Below are 15289 nucleotides of genomic sequence, written 5' to 3' on the forward strand. Positions count from 1 at the left end.
ATTTTCTCATTTGCAAAACGCAGTGCTTGGACGAGGTGAGTTCCTGGGTCCTTCACGTTTTAAAGTCTGTCTCAGGAGTAAATCATCTTCTTGAAGGTTAAAGTTTCTCAGACAAAATGATTTGTGTTCCCCTAAATGTGTACAACTGCCCCCATTCTTGAAGGCAATTCTCACTTCTTGCGCTTTCCCAGCGGAAAACAGGCAGAAACTGCGGGCTGATGAGCTGCGGAGAGAGTACCATGAAGAACAAGGGAATGAGTTTGAGAACTTCGTAGAGGAACAAAATGACGGTAAGAACTCTAGCACCAGCATCTTCAAGGAAGTGGGTCTTTGGGGGAAAATCAAAAGTTGCCTCCACTTCTCCCTATATTGTAATTGAAGGCGGGAGGGGTAGGAGAGGCTCCTTCCTCAGTTCACTCTATTGGAGTCTCGAAGGAAGAAAGTCACACAAATGGCTCCCGAACTTGAGAAGGCATGAAGAGGGAGGAAACACCTGGATTTCCACAGGCTCGGGGAATTTCTGGCTGATTGTATTTTCTCATTCTCCTTGGGGGATCACGACGGAGGCCTATGTTCTCTGTCTTGGCACCTACACTGGTGACTTAGCTCTGGTTACATGTGGATTGGAAAGATCTCAAACTCACTTTCCACCTCCCTGGATTCACATCAACGTGATGGCTCTAGGAACTACTCATTCTGGCCTTTGTTCACCTAATCACTCTAATAATCAGTGTCTTACCTGACTCGTGCAACCAAACCAGGAAACCTGACCTCAGAAACAACTCACCCACAATGTTGGGCACACTGTAAGTTTTATATGCTTTGCTTGTGCCCTTACGCGACTGGTCTTTCCTAAGCCTGGGCCTTTGCCTCAGAGTCTCTTGCCAGGCAAACAGCACACATCATTCCCTGCCTCAGCCCTTGGGCAGACAGGACTCCTCCCTCTCTTAGGAAATGCTTATTTCACCAAGTCTTCCGTGGGGCAGCTGGGTGTAGGCAGAGGAAGGTTCTGTCTTTGAACCAGTCTCCCTCCCAAGGCATGGGACGGGACTTTGCATCTATTAAGTGTTCCCAAGTGTCACCCAGAGCAGAACCCCATAGAAATATCGAATAGGGTTGAGGCTAGTAGTCCAGGGTATGTATTTATGTTTATTTCTATTTGGGTCTTTCCTAACACTTCAAGATGGAAATGTTCCCAAGCAAGCTCCTTAATGCCCATGAGCTTAGAGAAAAGGCTCCAGTTTAGGTGACCTTTGCTAGAGAGTTGATTTTCATTCTTAAGTCATAAGCCTCCTGGCTTGTATGCTCTTGTGGATTTGGGGGGTAACTCTCTCCAAGGGCATCTCTTAGAAACAGGATACAATCACTAGGTACCCAAGGGCTGCAGGCCCCATGCCCACTGCCTCACAAGTGGCACTGGAGCTCTGCAAACAGGTGCTGGGCTTGGATCCTACCAAATCAAGCTTTCTTGGGAACATCCTGGAAAAAACCCCAGGCTGTTGTAACTCAGGGGCAAATATTTCTGTTGGACATTTATTTACCTTTGTGAACAACTTAAGGTGAAGCATTTAAAAAATGAGAATATGGCCAGCAAAAATTCCTTCAGGGTTTTTTGGTTCTTTTAAGTCATCTATTTTGGGCATTTGTAAATGTTTCAGGTCCAAATCCCTAGCATCTGGGTGGAGAATATTCACTGTTTTTGTTCACAATGAACAAAACCTTGGGGTAAGGGATCAGGCAATTGAGGGATGACCAGCCCTCTACCAAAGGCAGAGGAGACTGCATTTAGGGGCCTCAGGACTTACCCACAAAGATGAAGACTCCACAGGCCAGGCTGTGGGTCTAAGGGCACTGTAGTGACAGAGCTGTTGTCACTGGTTGAACACCTGCTCTGACGGAGGCTATTTGGAACTACCCAACCCTTATAACCAGCTTCTTGGGTCTTAAAATTTCTGTGCTTTTGTTTTAAAAACTCAGGCTCAGAAAGCGTGCCTGAATATCCAACCTGCCATAGCTAGTCAGGGATTTGAAACAAGGTATGTTTGCCAGCCTAGAAATGTTCTTATAAATGAAGGATAATCACATGTGTGGAGGTCTTGGGGGAACCTTCTTCGATCCAGGAATTGGTCCCTGCAGATGGACAGAGTGAGGGGAGTAAGGAGAGTGTGCCCCACCCCCACTCCCTAGTCTCCCCAGAGCTGGATAAAAGGAGGCAAAAAGATGGAGCAGGTCCAGCCGACCTGAGAGTAAATGACATGAAATGCATCTCAATTTTCCTCCTCTTCCCTCACGTATGTCCCAGAAAACTGCTGCATGGTAGCCAGGTTGGTGAAATCCTGACCCTGGGGTAGTGCTGAGGCCCCCACATACTCCTGTCAGGACACTGGTTTTTCAGTTGGCTATCATGATCTGACAGTGTCACTTATTCTCAGAATAACTGGCAGCAGTTGCAGGTTTGTCCCCACCCCTTAAAAGCAAAAGCTGAGGGATGACCATGGCTAAACAAAAGGACTAGGATTTCCAAAGGAGGAAGTTTAGGCACGTGATCTGGACCAGAGTGACCTTCCTGAGAGCCTGAGCACTCCATCTCAAAAGCCCATCCGTCCATCCAGGACATGGGACCTGTTCTGGGAATGTTGTGGCTCGGGTTGCTTCTCTACTCAAAATCACCAGTTTTATGAGCCAAAGATGCCGCTAGGCCTTTGAGTTCTGCCTCTGGAAGTGCCAGGATAAATTGTGTTGAGCTCCTACCTCTAAGGTCTGTGTGGGAGCCAAAGTCTGCTTCCACCTTCAGAGCAAGAAGCTTGGGTCAGCCCATCTGAGATTGGTTGCATGACACCTGGCTTGGCTAAAGCTGCTCAGCTGCAAGTGGTCCCCTACACAAAAGCCATGCTGTTAGCACCTTTGCCAGAGACGCCTTCAATTTGTCTAAATGGAATGGTGTATGAAGAAATTGGCATGATCTGGAGAAAAAAAAAAATCAACTTCTATGTCATAATCAGCCTCTTAAGATCGGCAAAGAGTAGCTATGATCTATCTGGCCTGAGAAAGGTCTGATGGGCTTTCACAAAGCCCAGCTGGGGCCTGACTCTAAGCTCTGGGCTACTAAGTCCCAAAAGGGATTTCTAAGATCAAGGGTAGCACTGACTCTTAGCTCACATAGGAAGGAAACATACCCAGTGGTAATAAGGGGTCCTTCTTCTTGAGGGCATCTGATTCTCATGGGTGTCTAAGGACCATGGGGACACCCATTTTCTCCAAACCCTGATGCCACCGGGCCACCCTGTTCACCCAATGCCCCAGAGAATGAGGTTCTCAAGTACCAAAGTCAGGTTCACAGGCTTTTTGGTGGTGAAGCCCACACTTAAAAAAGTAAGAGGTGGGATCCCTGGGTGGCGCAGCGGTTTGGCGCCTGCCTTTGGCCCAGGGCGCGATTCTGGAGACCCCGGATCGAATCCCACGTCGGGCTCCCGGTGCATGGAGCCTGCTTCTCCCTCTGCCTGTGTCTCTGCCTCTCTCTCTCTCTCTGTGACTATCATAAATAAATAAAAATTAAAAAAAAAAAAAGTAAGAGGTAGACAAGGACAACTTTTGGGGTTCTGAATCTTTAGTATTATCTTTTTTCTGTTAAAACTTATCCTTCCAACATTTTCCACAAACACTGAAAAATTGGGGCAAAGAAATCTACATAAAATTTGCCATCATAACCATGTTCAAGTGTGCAAGTCAGTGGCATGTGGTACGTTCACACGGTTATGCAACTAGCAACACTTAGGGATTTCTAGAACCCCTTTCATCACTTCAAAGACCAACTCTGTACCCATTATAATACAGTTAGTTCCTCCTTCCCCCCAGTCTCTGCTAACCTCTAATACATTTTGGTCTCTACCAATCTGTCTGTTCTAGGTATTTCATAGAAGTGGAATCACACAGTATGGGTCTTTTGGCATGTTTCACTGATTGCATTTCAAGATTCACTCATGTTGTAGCATGTTATTAGAACTTCATTCCTTTTTATGATTGAATAATACATACGTGTGTGTGTGTGTGTGTGTGTGTGTGTGTATAGCTTCTTGTTTATCCATTCATTTGTCTCTATTTTCACTTCTCTTAGTTATATACCTAGGAGTGGAATTGTGAGGTTATGTGGTAATGCTGTTGAACTTTTGAGGAGCCTTATGGTTGCCTTTTTACACACTGAGGGACTTGTATGCTTGTGCTTTAGTGGTCCCTACCAACAACGGGCAGTGTGGACTTGGCCATCAGGATAGCCTAATTTGACAATTGAACGAAGTTGTAATTCAGAGAACTGATTAAAGGCAGCAAAATCAAGACTTTCTTACTCATTAAATAAGACTCTTTTACTCACTAAAAACTCCCTTCTGTTCTTTTAGCCTTTTACTTTGAAAATTTTCAAATGGCAATGTAGTTCAAAGAATCCCCATATAACCATCACTCAGAATCAACGATTATCAAATTTCCCTCCACTTCATCCACCCCATTTTCTCATTAGTTTTTTTTTTTTAATATTTTTTTTCTTTATTTATTTATGATAGTCACAGAGAGAGAGAGAGAGAGAGAGAGAGAGGCAGAGACACAGGCAGAGGGAAAAGCAGGCTCCGTGCACTGGGAGCCCGACGTGGGATTCGATCCCGGGTCTCCAGGATCGTGCCCTGGGCCAAAGGCAGGCGCCAAACCACTGCGCCACCCAGGGATCCCTTCTCATTAGTTTTTAAAACATAATTTTCTTTTTAAAGCCTGAGGAAAAAAAATTACTTATTTTATTACTTATTACTTAGTTATAAGTAAGTAAAAAATTACTTATAACGTCATCACTTGAAGTTGATAGTTCTTTCCGTGATTTAGTTTTTCAACCGTAAAGGCTGTCATCTCTTTTCCATGCTGTTTTGTCCTCTTTGCACTTTGTTTCTTAGCTACCTCTCCCTGCTTTGCTGGCTGTGTAGGGGAAAGAGCACAGAATTGGGAAATAGTTCTTGATCTTGGCTCTCCTGGCTACCAGCTCTTTCTCCTGCCTGGCTTGGTCCCCAAAATGGGGCTTTTGGACTTTCTGTTCTGTGAGGTCTTTCAAGCTCAGATTGTTCTGTCACCAGTACACCCAGCAGGCACAGTGTGTTCATGTCATCACAGGGTAGGCAGTTTGGGTTGATGACTGCTTGGTGGTTCTCCTCAGACCAGAGTCCTCTCCATACTAACACGATGACTTTACCTCTGCTCCCCAGAACAGGAAGAGAGAAGCCGGGAAGCTATTGAGCAGTGGCGCCAGTGGCATTATGATGGCCTGTACCCATCGTATCTCTATAATCGCCACCACATCTGACATCTTTATTGACCAAGACGATGGAGACTGAGATTCACATACCTACCCCACGTGTTTGAACAACGCTTCCACACAAACAGGCCTCTTTGGAGGGTCTCAACTTGGGGCTTGGTGTGGTAAACACACAAGCCTTTTGCTCTGATTAAGATGCCCCGGCTTTTGCTTCTTTGCATCTGTGGGGTTAGCACCAAACTAACAGTGACTTCCCCTTACTTGGCCATTGTCTCCCACAGTAAGATTCCTGTCCTGTAGAACAATGAAAAGGATCACAGTAAAAAGAAAAGATGACATGTTTGCTTACAGCTTAGAAATAAATGTGCTCAGTTGACCCTGAGTATTATCTTCTGAAAACTCATCAAACCGAGCCATGCCAACTTGTCTCCCCTAGTGACAAGTTACTCTGACTTAGGCATTGAAAGCCTGAACTCAAGGAGTATGGCTCAGGATTCTTCTCAGTCTGTGTCACCAAGTCACATAAGCATAACAGAAATGTTCACACAATTGTTTAGATTAAGACCATTCTCTGGGAGTTACTGGGCCCAGATGCTTCCCCATGTCTCTGACATGTTGAGGTTCAACTGCGGTTCCTTAACAGCATCAAATCAGAAGCCAGGGTTACAGCAAGGCCAACTGTAACCAAAACAATAAAGCAGAAGAAATTTAGGCTTGGTGTTAGGTACTTCAGTTTCCCTCCTACTGCCTGCACACCTTAGCTTAAGGCTGCTATAACACTGCATAACAAACCCAGTGGCTTCACACAGTAAAAAATGTATTCTCTTACAGTTCTGGAGGCTAGAAGTCCAAATTCAAGGCGTCAGCACAGACACATGCCCCCTCTCTCTCTCTAGGGGAGGATCCTGCCTTGCCTCCTGCAGCTTCTGGTGGCTGCAGGACTCCTTGGGTGTTGGCAGGGTCACTCCAATCTCCACGTCTGTTGTCACAGGACCTTTCCCTTTGTGTCTTCACATCTCTTCCCTCTGTATTTCTCTATCTCTTCTCAATATCATTTCAAAGTGAACTCTACACCCAACATAGGCCTCGAACTCACAAATTCGAGATCAAGAGTTGCATGCTCTACCTTTTTGTAAGGACAGCAGTCATACTGAATAAAGGGGTGGGGGAGGACACAACCAGCTTCTTACAGTGATCCTTTCTTCTCTCCAAACCACTTTGCTTCCAGCCCCAGACTCACCAACTATCCTACTTTACCCTTGCTCTCAACTACCCTCAGCAATTCTACACTAAGAATGCAGAACAATCAAGAACAATTATAGCAGGCACCTCTGTGGGGTCATAGTATATTAGAAAATACAGAGGACTCTAAATGAAGCATTCTCTCTCAGCCATCTCCCTGCTCCTACCCCCGGTTCCTTTGCTTCCCCTGAGACTTGGGTCCCTGGCCAGCCAGTCCACCCTGCTTCTGAGGTTGGGATCTCAGGGCAGTGTAGAGGGACTTTGCTTTAAGGAAAAGCCGCTCAGCTGTGGTAAAATACTTCTTCACCAGGGATGGGATGATTGATCAGAGCAGGACATTTTGTACCAAATGCATGTATTTTAAAGTAATCTTTATTTAAAAAAAAAAAAAAGATTTTATTTATTTGAGGCAGGGGAGAGAGCATAGAGGTAGAGGGAGAAGCAAACTCCCCACTAAGTAGAGTCCAATGGGCTCGATCCCAGGACCCTGAGATCATGACCTGAGCCAAAGGCAGAATACTGAGCCACCCAGGTGTCCCTAAGTAATCTTTTAAAAGGCTGATAAAACCTAGCAATTAAGCAAACATGCATATCCAAAAATCACTTCATCTATAGTTAGCACTCTATTTTCTCTCACAAATTCCAAGCAGGAGCTGAACTGGCCTCAGGGAGGTAACAGTGGCACAGGGCACACTCTATCATTAAACGCTGTCACCTGGGCAGGTGGAATGGAGGGGCCCTTCTCTTCTCAGGAGTCCTGGGATTCATACTTTGGAGATTCAGGCTTGGGGCACAAGTCCCTGCACAAAAGCCAAAGCAGTGCCCAATTTTTCAGTGGCATGACGCACTTGTGTTGAATGTGCCTTAACCATGATGACTAGTAGCTGAGCCTCTGGAATACTCTGATTATGCTCCACAGTGTGTATGCTAAAGCTGTGCTACCAACATATGCCTTCACTGTCTGTGGGTATCTAAGTTGGATCAAACTAGAATGCTTCCAAAAGGGAACCAGGAGAATAAGGAAAACTTCCCTCAGAATTGGAGATGCAGAGAGAGGCAGAGGGAGAAGCAGCTCCCTGCCGGGAGTCCAATGTGGGACTCGATCCCAGGACTGACATCACGACCTGAGCCGAAGGCAGACACTCAACCACTGAGCCACCCAGAAGTCCCTGAAAGCTCCCTCTTTCTAACAAGATCTAACAAGAGTTAGACCACGTAGCCCATTATTATATTGTCACAGGCATGTTCCTTGCTTCTTTCCATAAACAAGGAGATCATCATCGAATCAGGTCCTTTTACCATAAACCTTCTCACGGTGCAGCTGGTATGGCTCTCTGCAGCGTAAGCACACTTCTTTGGGAGGCAAGGGGTAGGGGGTGCTCAGGTAATTGTCTGGGCTCCTAAGTTATCTCTCAATAAACCCATTTTGTATTTTCATCACATGGCCCGAGTGTGTGTGTGTGTGGGTGTGTGTGGGGTGTTTGTGTGTGTCTTTGCTCCCTTTGCATGTCAGTGAAAATGCCACTTTACTTACCCATGCCTCTATTAATAAGACAAACCTCTGGAAATGAAATGATGGGTCAGGACTTATACACGTTAAACTGGATAAATCAGGTTTCTCTTCGAAGACATTCTATGCGCTGTCACTGTACACATCTGCCAATCCTTTCCTATACCAAGCCGACTGAGAATATTGGGGGAAAGGCTAGGAAGGGGGAACTCTTTCAGGATATGCAATCCATGGGGTTTCCTCAGACAGCAAACATCCCCTTCAGGTCTAGCCTCCAAATCACACCCATGTATAGCAGCCATACATTTCTACCAACAACCCCAAAGCCTCAATGGAAGGACCAGCAGCCTTAAATGAGAAACTCTGCAGATGGCTCAATATTTTATTATTATTTTTACTTATTACCTGATGAGACAAATTACTTGAGAAGGGAGAGTTCGAAGTTTCAAAACATAAATCTCAACAGAAAGGAATGGAGTTTGCCTGCTGTTAGCCACCTCCCATCTCTGATCTCAACTGGAGACATTCATCAGCTTGTGTAGAAAAAAAGGTCAGAGAGGTTCCTCTCTGAACTGTTGGGCAGGAGATGCATGCGTGGGCTCCCATCTGCTTCCTACTGCACCCCTGACTGGCAGACCAGATCCCTGCCTCTGTCTTGCTCTAGCGCGTGGGGCTCCTCATTGTAGTGCCTAATCACACACCTAGATGAGAAATTCTCGCTGAGAGGCATGTAGGAGCAACACATCCCTGTCCTTAGCTGGGTTACTAAATGAGAGAAGACCTGGTGAGTCAACCAACTAGGGCTGGTAGTTGGGCACAAGCACTGCAAGCTGAGCTGACGGCTCGCTCTGATCCCGAGGCCAGTCCGCAAGCTGCTTGCTGGGTCAGGGGTACAGGTGAAAGTACCTTGTACTTTACATCAACCACATGGAACTGAAACAGTCTTCTTGGTTGGCCAGATCCAGTCTCTGAGCCGTTCGGTTGGTAACCCTAATTGACAAGGGGGAATGTGTGTGTTTACACATCCAAGTTATGTAAACAAAAAGAAAAAGCAAAGCACTGCTCTCCACCTTAGCCATGAAAATGGAGGAGCCACATTTTGCGTCCTACTGGTGATAACACATCTAAATGCCTTCTGGTAAAAGGTCCAGCAACTAGGTAGAGGGCAGCTGATGGATTCAGACCCACAGCCACCCACACCAGCAGGAAGGAATGCTCAGGCCATACTGATGTCAAGAATCCAGGACAGTGGGGTTGAATAACCAGTTTAAGACAATAAAACGGTCTGTCTTTGCCTCTTCAATGGCTATGCTTGGCACGTTGGCCCTTGATAAAGAACTCTGACAAAAAAAAAAAAAAAAAAAAAAAGCAATCTATTACCTCGTTTTACCCCCATCCTTAACAAGGACCCCATTATACCTCAATATTTTCAAATTCCACCCAGAATTCCTTCACTGAAAACCAATCAGTCATTTTTCCTGGGTAGGGACAAACATGCCAAAGGTAACACGAGCGGGAATCTGGGCACCCACATTTACTAGGAAATCAGTAATGAAGCAATTTATACTTTATTAGGGACTGGCCTTGTCAAAAGTGTGGCCTTTTGGACTCCTCTGTTCTTTCATTACTCTCCCCTAGTCCTATAGGGATTCCAGGTAAGTGGTTAAAAACAAATTTGTTGAAGGATGAATTGGCAAAAACTCATTATTTTTATTTATTTATTTTATTACTTTTTAAGATTTTATCTATTTTTAAGTAACCTTTATACTCAATGTGGGGCTTAAACTCACAACTACAAGGCCAAGAGTTGCATGCTCCACTGAGGCAAGCCTGGTGCCTTCAAAACTCATTATTTTAAATGTTTTTTTAAGAGAAAGAGAGCGTGTGCAAGGGGGAGAGGCAGGGGGAGGGACAGAGGGAGAGGGAGAATCCTAAGCAGGCTCCATGCCCAGCACAGAGCCTAAGGCAGGCTTGATCTCACAACCCTGAGATCATGACCTGAGCTGAAATCATGAGTCAATATGTAACTGACCGAGCCACCCAGGCGCCCCAGTACAACTCCTTTAGAAAAATATTTTGGCAGTTTCTTTCTTTCCTTTTTTAAAAATATTTTATTTATTCATTTGAGGGGCAGAGGGAAAGGGCACAGGGAGAAGGAGAAGCAGATTCCCCACTGAGCAGGGAGCCTGATGCAGGGCTTGATCCCAGGACCCCAGGACCATGACCTGAGCTGAAGTCAGATGCTTAACCAATTGAACCACCCTGGTTTAGCAGCTTTTTTTTTAAAAAAGCTAAACATATACTTACCATTTGACCTGGAAATCCCATCCCTAGATATTTAACCTAAGAGACAAAAACACATAACCAAAGAAAGACTTCTACCTGAATATTGGTAGAGGCTTTATTCATAATGGCCCCAAACTGGAAATACTCTTAACTCAAATGTCTATCAACAGGTGAATAAATAAATTGTGGGGCATATCCATCCAGCAAAATACTCAGCAATAAAAAAACAATGAATTACTGATCCATGCACCTACACGGATACATTTTGAAATACACTGAATGAAGGAAGCCAAATACAAGGGGGTGTTCTGCAGGATTCTATTTAAGTGAGGCTCAAAAGGCAGGTTGAAACTTCAGGGATAGAAAGCGGATCTGTGATGGGGGTGGAAAACAGGGAAATCGCAAAACCTGCTGATGGGATGGAAATGTCCTACATCTTGCTTGTGGTGGTGCTTACCTGGATGTCTGTATTCATCAAAACTTAATGAATCATACACTTAAAATGTGTGCCTTTACTATGTGAAATTTAGGCCTTACTAAAGCTGATTAAGAAAAAGACCAATATTTGCTTGCTTCGGCAGCACAGATACTAAAACTGGAAAGAAAGATACCAAAAGAGAAGTCTTGGCTCAAGCAATATTACCACAGCCTTTGTTCCAATCGGAGTTTCAACTCACATTTTCGAATCCCTTAAATCAATTTCCTAATTCTGCAAAAAGGAGACACACTCAATCTGGTCTTGTTTTGGAAAAAAATCATACAGTCGCTTATTATTCGTGGATTCCCTTAATTGCTAAAATTTATTAGTAACCCCAAAATCATTACTTGTGGGGTCTTTCTGGTCATCTATGTATGTGCAGAGCAATGAAAAATGAGTTACCCAATGTACACACTCCCAGCTGGTGTCAAACTGACATTCTTGCTCATTTCAGCCCTGATACTGTAAGCAAATGTCCTTTTTTGTCATGTTTTTCACATTTTTGTGCTTTTTGTGGATGATCTTGCTGTTCAAAATGGCCCTGAGCATAATGGTTTAAGTGTTATCTAGTGTTCTTCAGTAGAGGAAGGTTGTGTGGTGTGCCATGTGGAGAAGATATATGTGCTAAGATCAGCTTCATTCAGTCATGATTTACAGTGCTGCTTTCTGTGAGCTCCACATTAGTGTATCAACAATATTTATTTAAAATGGTGTCTAAACAGAAACACACTTAAAACAAGGTTACAAAATGTAAGACAAAATGTAAGTCTGTGTGGTCTAACCTGTGTAGGGCACAGCAGGGCTCATTCTCATTTTGATCTATACAGTTTGGCGTTGTGTCTATACTGTCAACATTTTTTTTTTAAGGTTTATTTATTTGACTGGAAGGTGAGCAAGAGGGAGAGTGAGAGGAGGAGAAAAAGCATCCTTAAGCAGACTCCCAGCCCGGTGTGGAGCCTGATTCCGGCCTTGATCCTAGGACCCCAAGATCATGACCTGAGCCAAAATCAAGAGCCAGGGACAGCCCCGGTGGCGCAGCGGTTTAGCGCCACCTGCAGCCCGGGGTGTGATCCTGGAGACCGGGGATCAAGTTCTACATCAGGCTTCCTGCATGGAGCCTGCTTCTCCCTCTGCCTGTGTCTGCCTCTCTGTCTCTCTCTGAATAAATTAAAAAAAAAAAAAAAAAAAAAAAAATCTTTGGGCAGCCCTGGTGGCTCAGCGGTTTAGCACTGCCTTCAGTCCAGGGCGGGATCCTGGGGACCTGGGATCAAGTTCCACGTTGGGCTCCCTGAATGGAGCCTGCTTCTCCCTCTGCCTGTGTCTGTGCCTCTCTCTCTGTGTGTCTCATGAATAAATAAATAAAATATATTAAAAAAACAACAACAAAAACCCAAAATCCAAGAGCCAGCAGCTTAACCAAGTCACCCAGGTGCCCCTCAGCTTCTTTTAAATTTTAAAACTTTCACAACTTTTCCACAAACTGCTATTAAATCAACCTATTTCTTCCATTTTGTATCTATTATTTTCTTTAGATATATCACTGTTTTTTTCCTCAATATTGGTGAATATAGAATTTCATTTTTTGAGCCATCCATCCTTGAGAGCTGTATTGTTTCCAAACATCTACCCATGGGATCAGATGTCTATTTTACCTGTCAAGGACAGCTCTGATGTGCTCCTATGAGTGACACACTTAGGCAAACAGATTTACTCTCCTGACTTTTAAAAATCCACGTTCTGGGATCCCTGGGTGGCGCAGTGGTTTGGCGCCTGCCTTTGGCCCAGGGCACGATCCTGGAGACCCGGGATCGAATCCCACGTCGGGCTCCCGGTGCATGGAGCCTGCTTCTCCCTCTGCCTGTGTCTCTGCCTCTCTCTCTCTCTGTGTGACTATCATAAATAAATAAAAAAAAAAAAAAAAAAAAAAAAAAAACTTTAAAAATCCACGTTCTCAGGCACATTTAAATTTTTTTTTTTTTTTATTTATGATAGTCACACACAGAGAGAGAGAGAGAGAGAGAGGCAGAAACATAGGCAGAGGGAGAAGCAGGCTCCATGCCCCGGGAGCCCGATGTGGGATTCGATCCCGGGTCTCCAGGATCGCACCCTGGGCCAAAGGCAGGCGCCAAACCGCTGCGTCACCCAGGGATCCCCTCAGGCACATTTAATCTGCTATACACATCAAGCTTCACTTGCATCCTCATTCATTTTACGTAAAAGTCCAGTTCATGTTATCTCTTCCTGTCAACTTTGCTAAAAAGTTTTTGTTTGCTAATTTAGATCACTGTGTACTTCCTCTGTTTGGATGGACTATGATCACATAATAAACCCTACATTGCCAATGACAGGGTAAGGAAAAATTAAACACATGTTTGGACTTATATAAAAGCATTTAATACATTGATAAACAGAATAGTATTAAAAGACTGATCTCACTGATGAATCATAATTTCAATCCAAACAAGTAAGTTCCCCTTCTGGCCCTCCGCCCCTTCTCATCGTTGAGTACTCTATGAGACCTCCAATGAAAGCCCTCCAACATCTAGAGTAACTGAGAATTTGATGATTTTTTTAAATTATTATAGTACCTTATAATACTTATTTATGATATACAAGTGAACGGGGAGACTCTTATGGCGCCCTTGGGTCCAACAGGAATGTGTACGTTTCTTTCATATGAATGGGATTGCTGGTGTTCAAGTCCTTGTCAGGCACTTCTTCACATACATTGTTCTAATTTAAGTTTATGGCATAAACTAACTAAGCCATTAAAAATATCACAGTTTCAAGTGCCTTTGGTCCTTATTAAGAATCAAACACTTTATTCTTTTCTTCATTAGTTAAAAATTAAAACAAACAGCTCCTGGGAAGTGAAATACTCCTAAAAATATACCTTTTACAATATAACCCTAGGAGGAATGCAAAGGGTCAGACACAGCACCTTCTACTCCTATTGAGCAGAATTTGATGAAATCTAAGGCATGTACAATGTGTTCTGGCTCTTGAAAACAAACATTTCCCACAATGAGCTCCTGTAAGCATTATGCCTTACCATAATACCATCATGGGGGAAACCTGATCTATTTCTAGATAGAATTTAAAATCCCAATATAATAATCTTACCAATTTACTCGATCTTTGGATGGTATCAGCATTCACTTGGAAAAGCAGGTTGCCCAGGTGTAGGAATCTCCTAAACAGCATTTTTTTGGGTGCTACTTTGAACAAGGTTTGACCTACAATTCTTGATGTGTATGATAAAATATATCTGCAAATCTCAAACTCCCTGTCTTTCAGAGATGTTTCTGTTTTTCTTTTTTTCAAGATTTTATTTATTATTCATAAGTGACATAGAGAAGCAGAGATATAGGCAGAGGGAGAAGCAGGCTCCCTGCAGGGAGACTGATGCAGGACTCGATTCCAGGACCCCGGGATCATGACCTGAGCCAAAGGCAGAAGACACTCAATCACTGAGCCACCCAGGTGCCGTTTTTGTTTTTCATTGTTCACACCTTCTTAAACTCTGCATTCATTTTGGTTAGAGGTTTTGAAGTTTCTTTAAGCCACATTTAAACAAAGCTGTGTACTTTAGAATGATGAGATTTTAGGTGTTTCTATTAAAGAGCTCCACAATATTGTAAAGGCACAAACCATATAAATATGAATTAAATGCCACATGAGGCAGTGAATTATTATATTTGAAAAGCAAAAGAAAGGTAAGAATGGAATTGAGAGAAGGAATCTGGCTTTGATGTCAATATATCAAGATTATATCAAGGTTGATGAATATAATTATCCATATGGGAAAAGTTGTATTATTTGCAGAATTTGAGTGCTGAAAAGTACACTTCAACATCATTTACTCCAAGCCTCCTCATTTTCTAGGTAAGAAAACAGAAGCCTAGAAGTCACACAACCTATCCAGGGTGAGCTAAATTAATTCTTTTACTTTTGTTTGCCCATATAAATACGAGAACTTTACTCTGATCAAGAAGCAACGCTACACATTATATAACCCAAGACATACAGCAACACAGCTCTCAATTTACCTTTCAGTTTCTGAGCAAAAAATCTGCACAAATGCAGCCATCAGTAGCAAGAACATGGGAGAAAACAGTAATTTGATTCATCACTTAAAGATCATTGTTATTTTCTGTTTTGTTGCTTTGATACCAAATTTAAGTAGGCAAAACATGTAGGTTTAACAAGTACTTGTTTGGACTGTGTCAATCAGGAATATGAGCAATACGGAGCCAATACCCTTGCTTTTCCAGAGCCGTAAGAAACAATGTAGGTCGTGGGTACCTGTTTGAAGTCAGGGCTATTTAAGGCTATTCAGAAATTTGGCATGTTCTTCTCCTCTTGGTAATAGGGTTTCTCCTCCTATCTTTGGGCCCATTTTTTCCTAGAAAAATGAAAATAGTTTAGTGAGAAATGGATCAACATTATTTGCACAGATCACTAAAATTGGTTACCTTGCAAA

At 43.5% G+C, this 15289-nt stretch overlaps 2 protein-coding genes across 18 annotated transcripts in view; one reads left to right on the plus strand and one right to left on the minus strand.

Moving 5' to 3' along the window:
• The window catches only part of MCM10 (minichromosome maintenance 10 replication initiation factor), a 107817-nt gene that overhangs the window by 54904 nt on the left and 37624 nt on the right, over positions 1 to 15289 (minus strand). For 8 of the 15 annotated variants that reach the window (XM_072825805.1, XM_072825803.1, XM_072825799.1 and 5 more), the window contains one exon: positions 13178 to 15211. In XM_072825805.1, coding sequence (XP_072681906.1) covers positions 15128 to 15211 — 84 coding nt within the window. In that variant the 3' untranslated portion in view covers positions 13178 to 15127. Of the gene's footprint in view, positions 1 to 2751; positions 2964 to 5518; positions 9033 to 13177; positions 15212 to 15289 lie in introns of those variants that run through there. The other 7 variants (XM_072825798.1, XM_072825796.1, XM_072825794.1 and 4 more) reach the window with 5 other exon arrangements.
• UCMA (upper zone of growth plate and cartilage matrix associated) overlaps positions 1 to 15289 on the plus strand; it is a 34812-nt gene that overhangs the window by 4946 nt on the left and 14577 nt on the right. For 2 of the 3 annotated variants that reach the window (XM_072825810.1, XM_072825811.1), the window contains exons 4-5: positions 192 to 290; positions 14692 to 14732. In XM_072825810.1, coding sequence (XP_072681911.1) covers positions 192 to 290; positions 14692 to 14711 — 119 coding nt within the window. In that variant the 3' untranslated portion in view covers positions 14712 to 14732. Of the gene's footprint in view, positions 1 to 191; positions 291 to 5240; positions 5673 to 14691; positions 14733 to 15289 lie in introns of those variants that run through there. The other variant, XM_072825809.1, reaches the window with a different exon arrangement.

The sequence above is a fragment of the Canis lupus genome, chromosome 5 (assembly GCF_048164855.1).
Source record: "Canis lupus baileyi chromosome 5, mCanLup2.hap1, whole genome shotgun sequence".
NCBI lineage: Eukaryota > Metazoa > Chordata > Mammalia > Carnivora > Canidae > Canis > Canis lupus.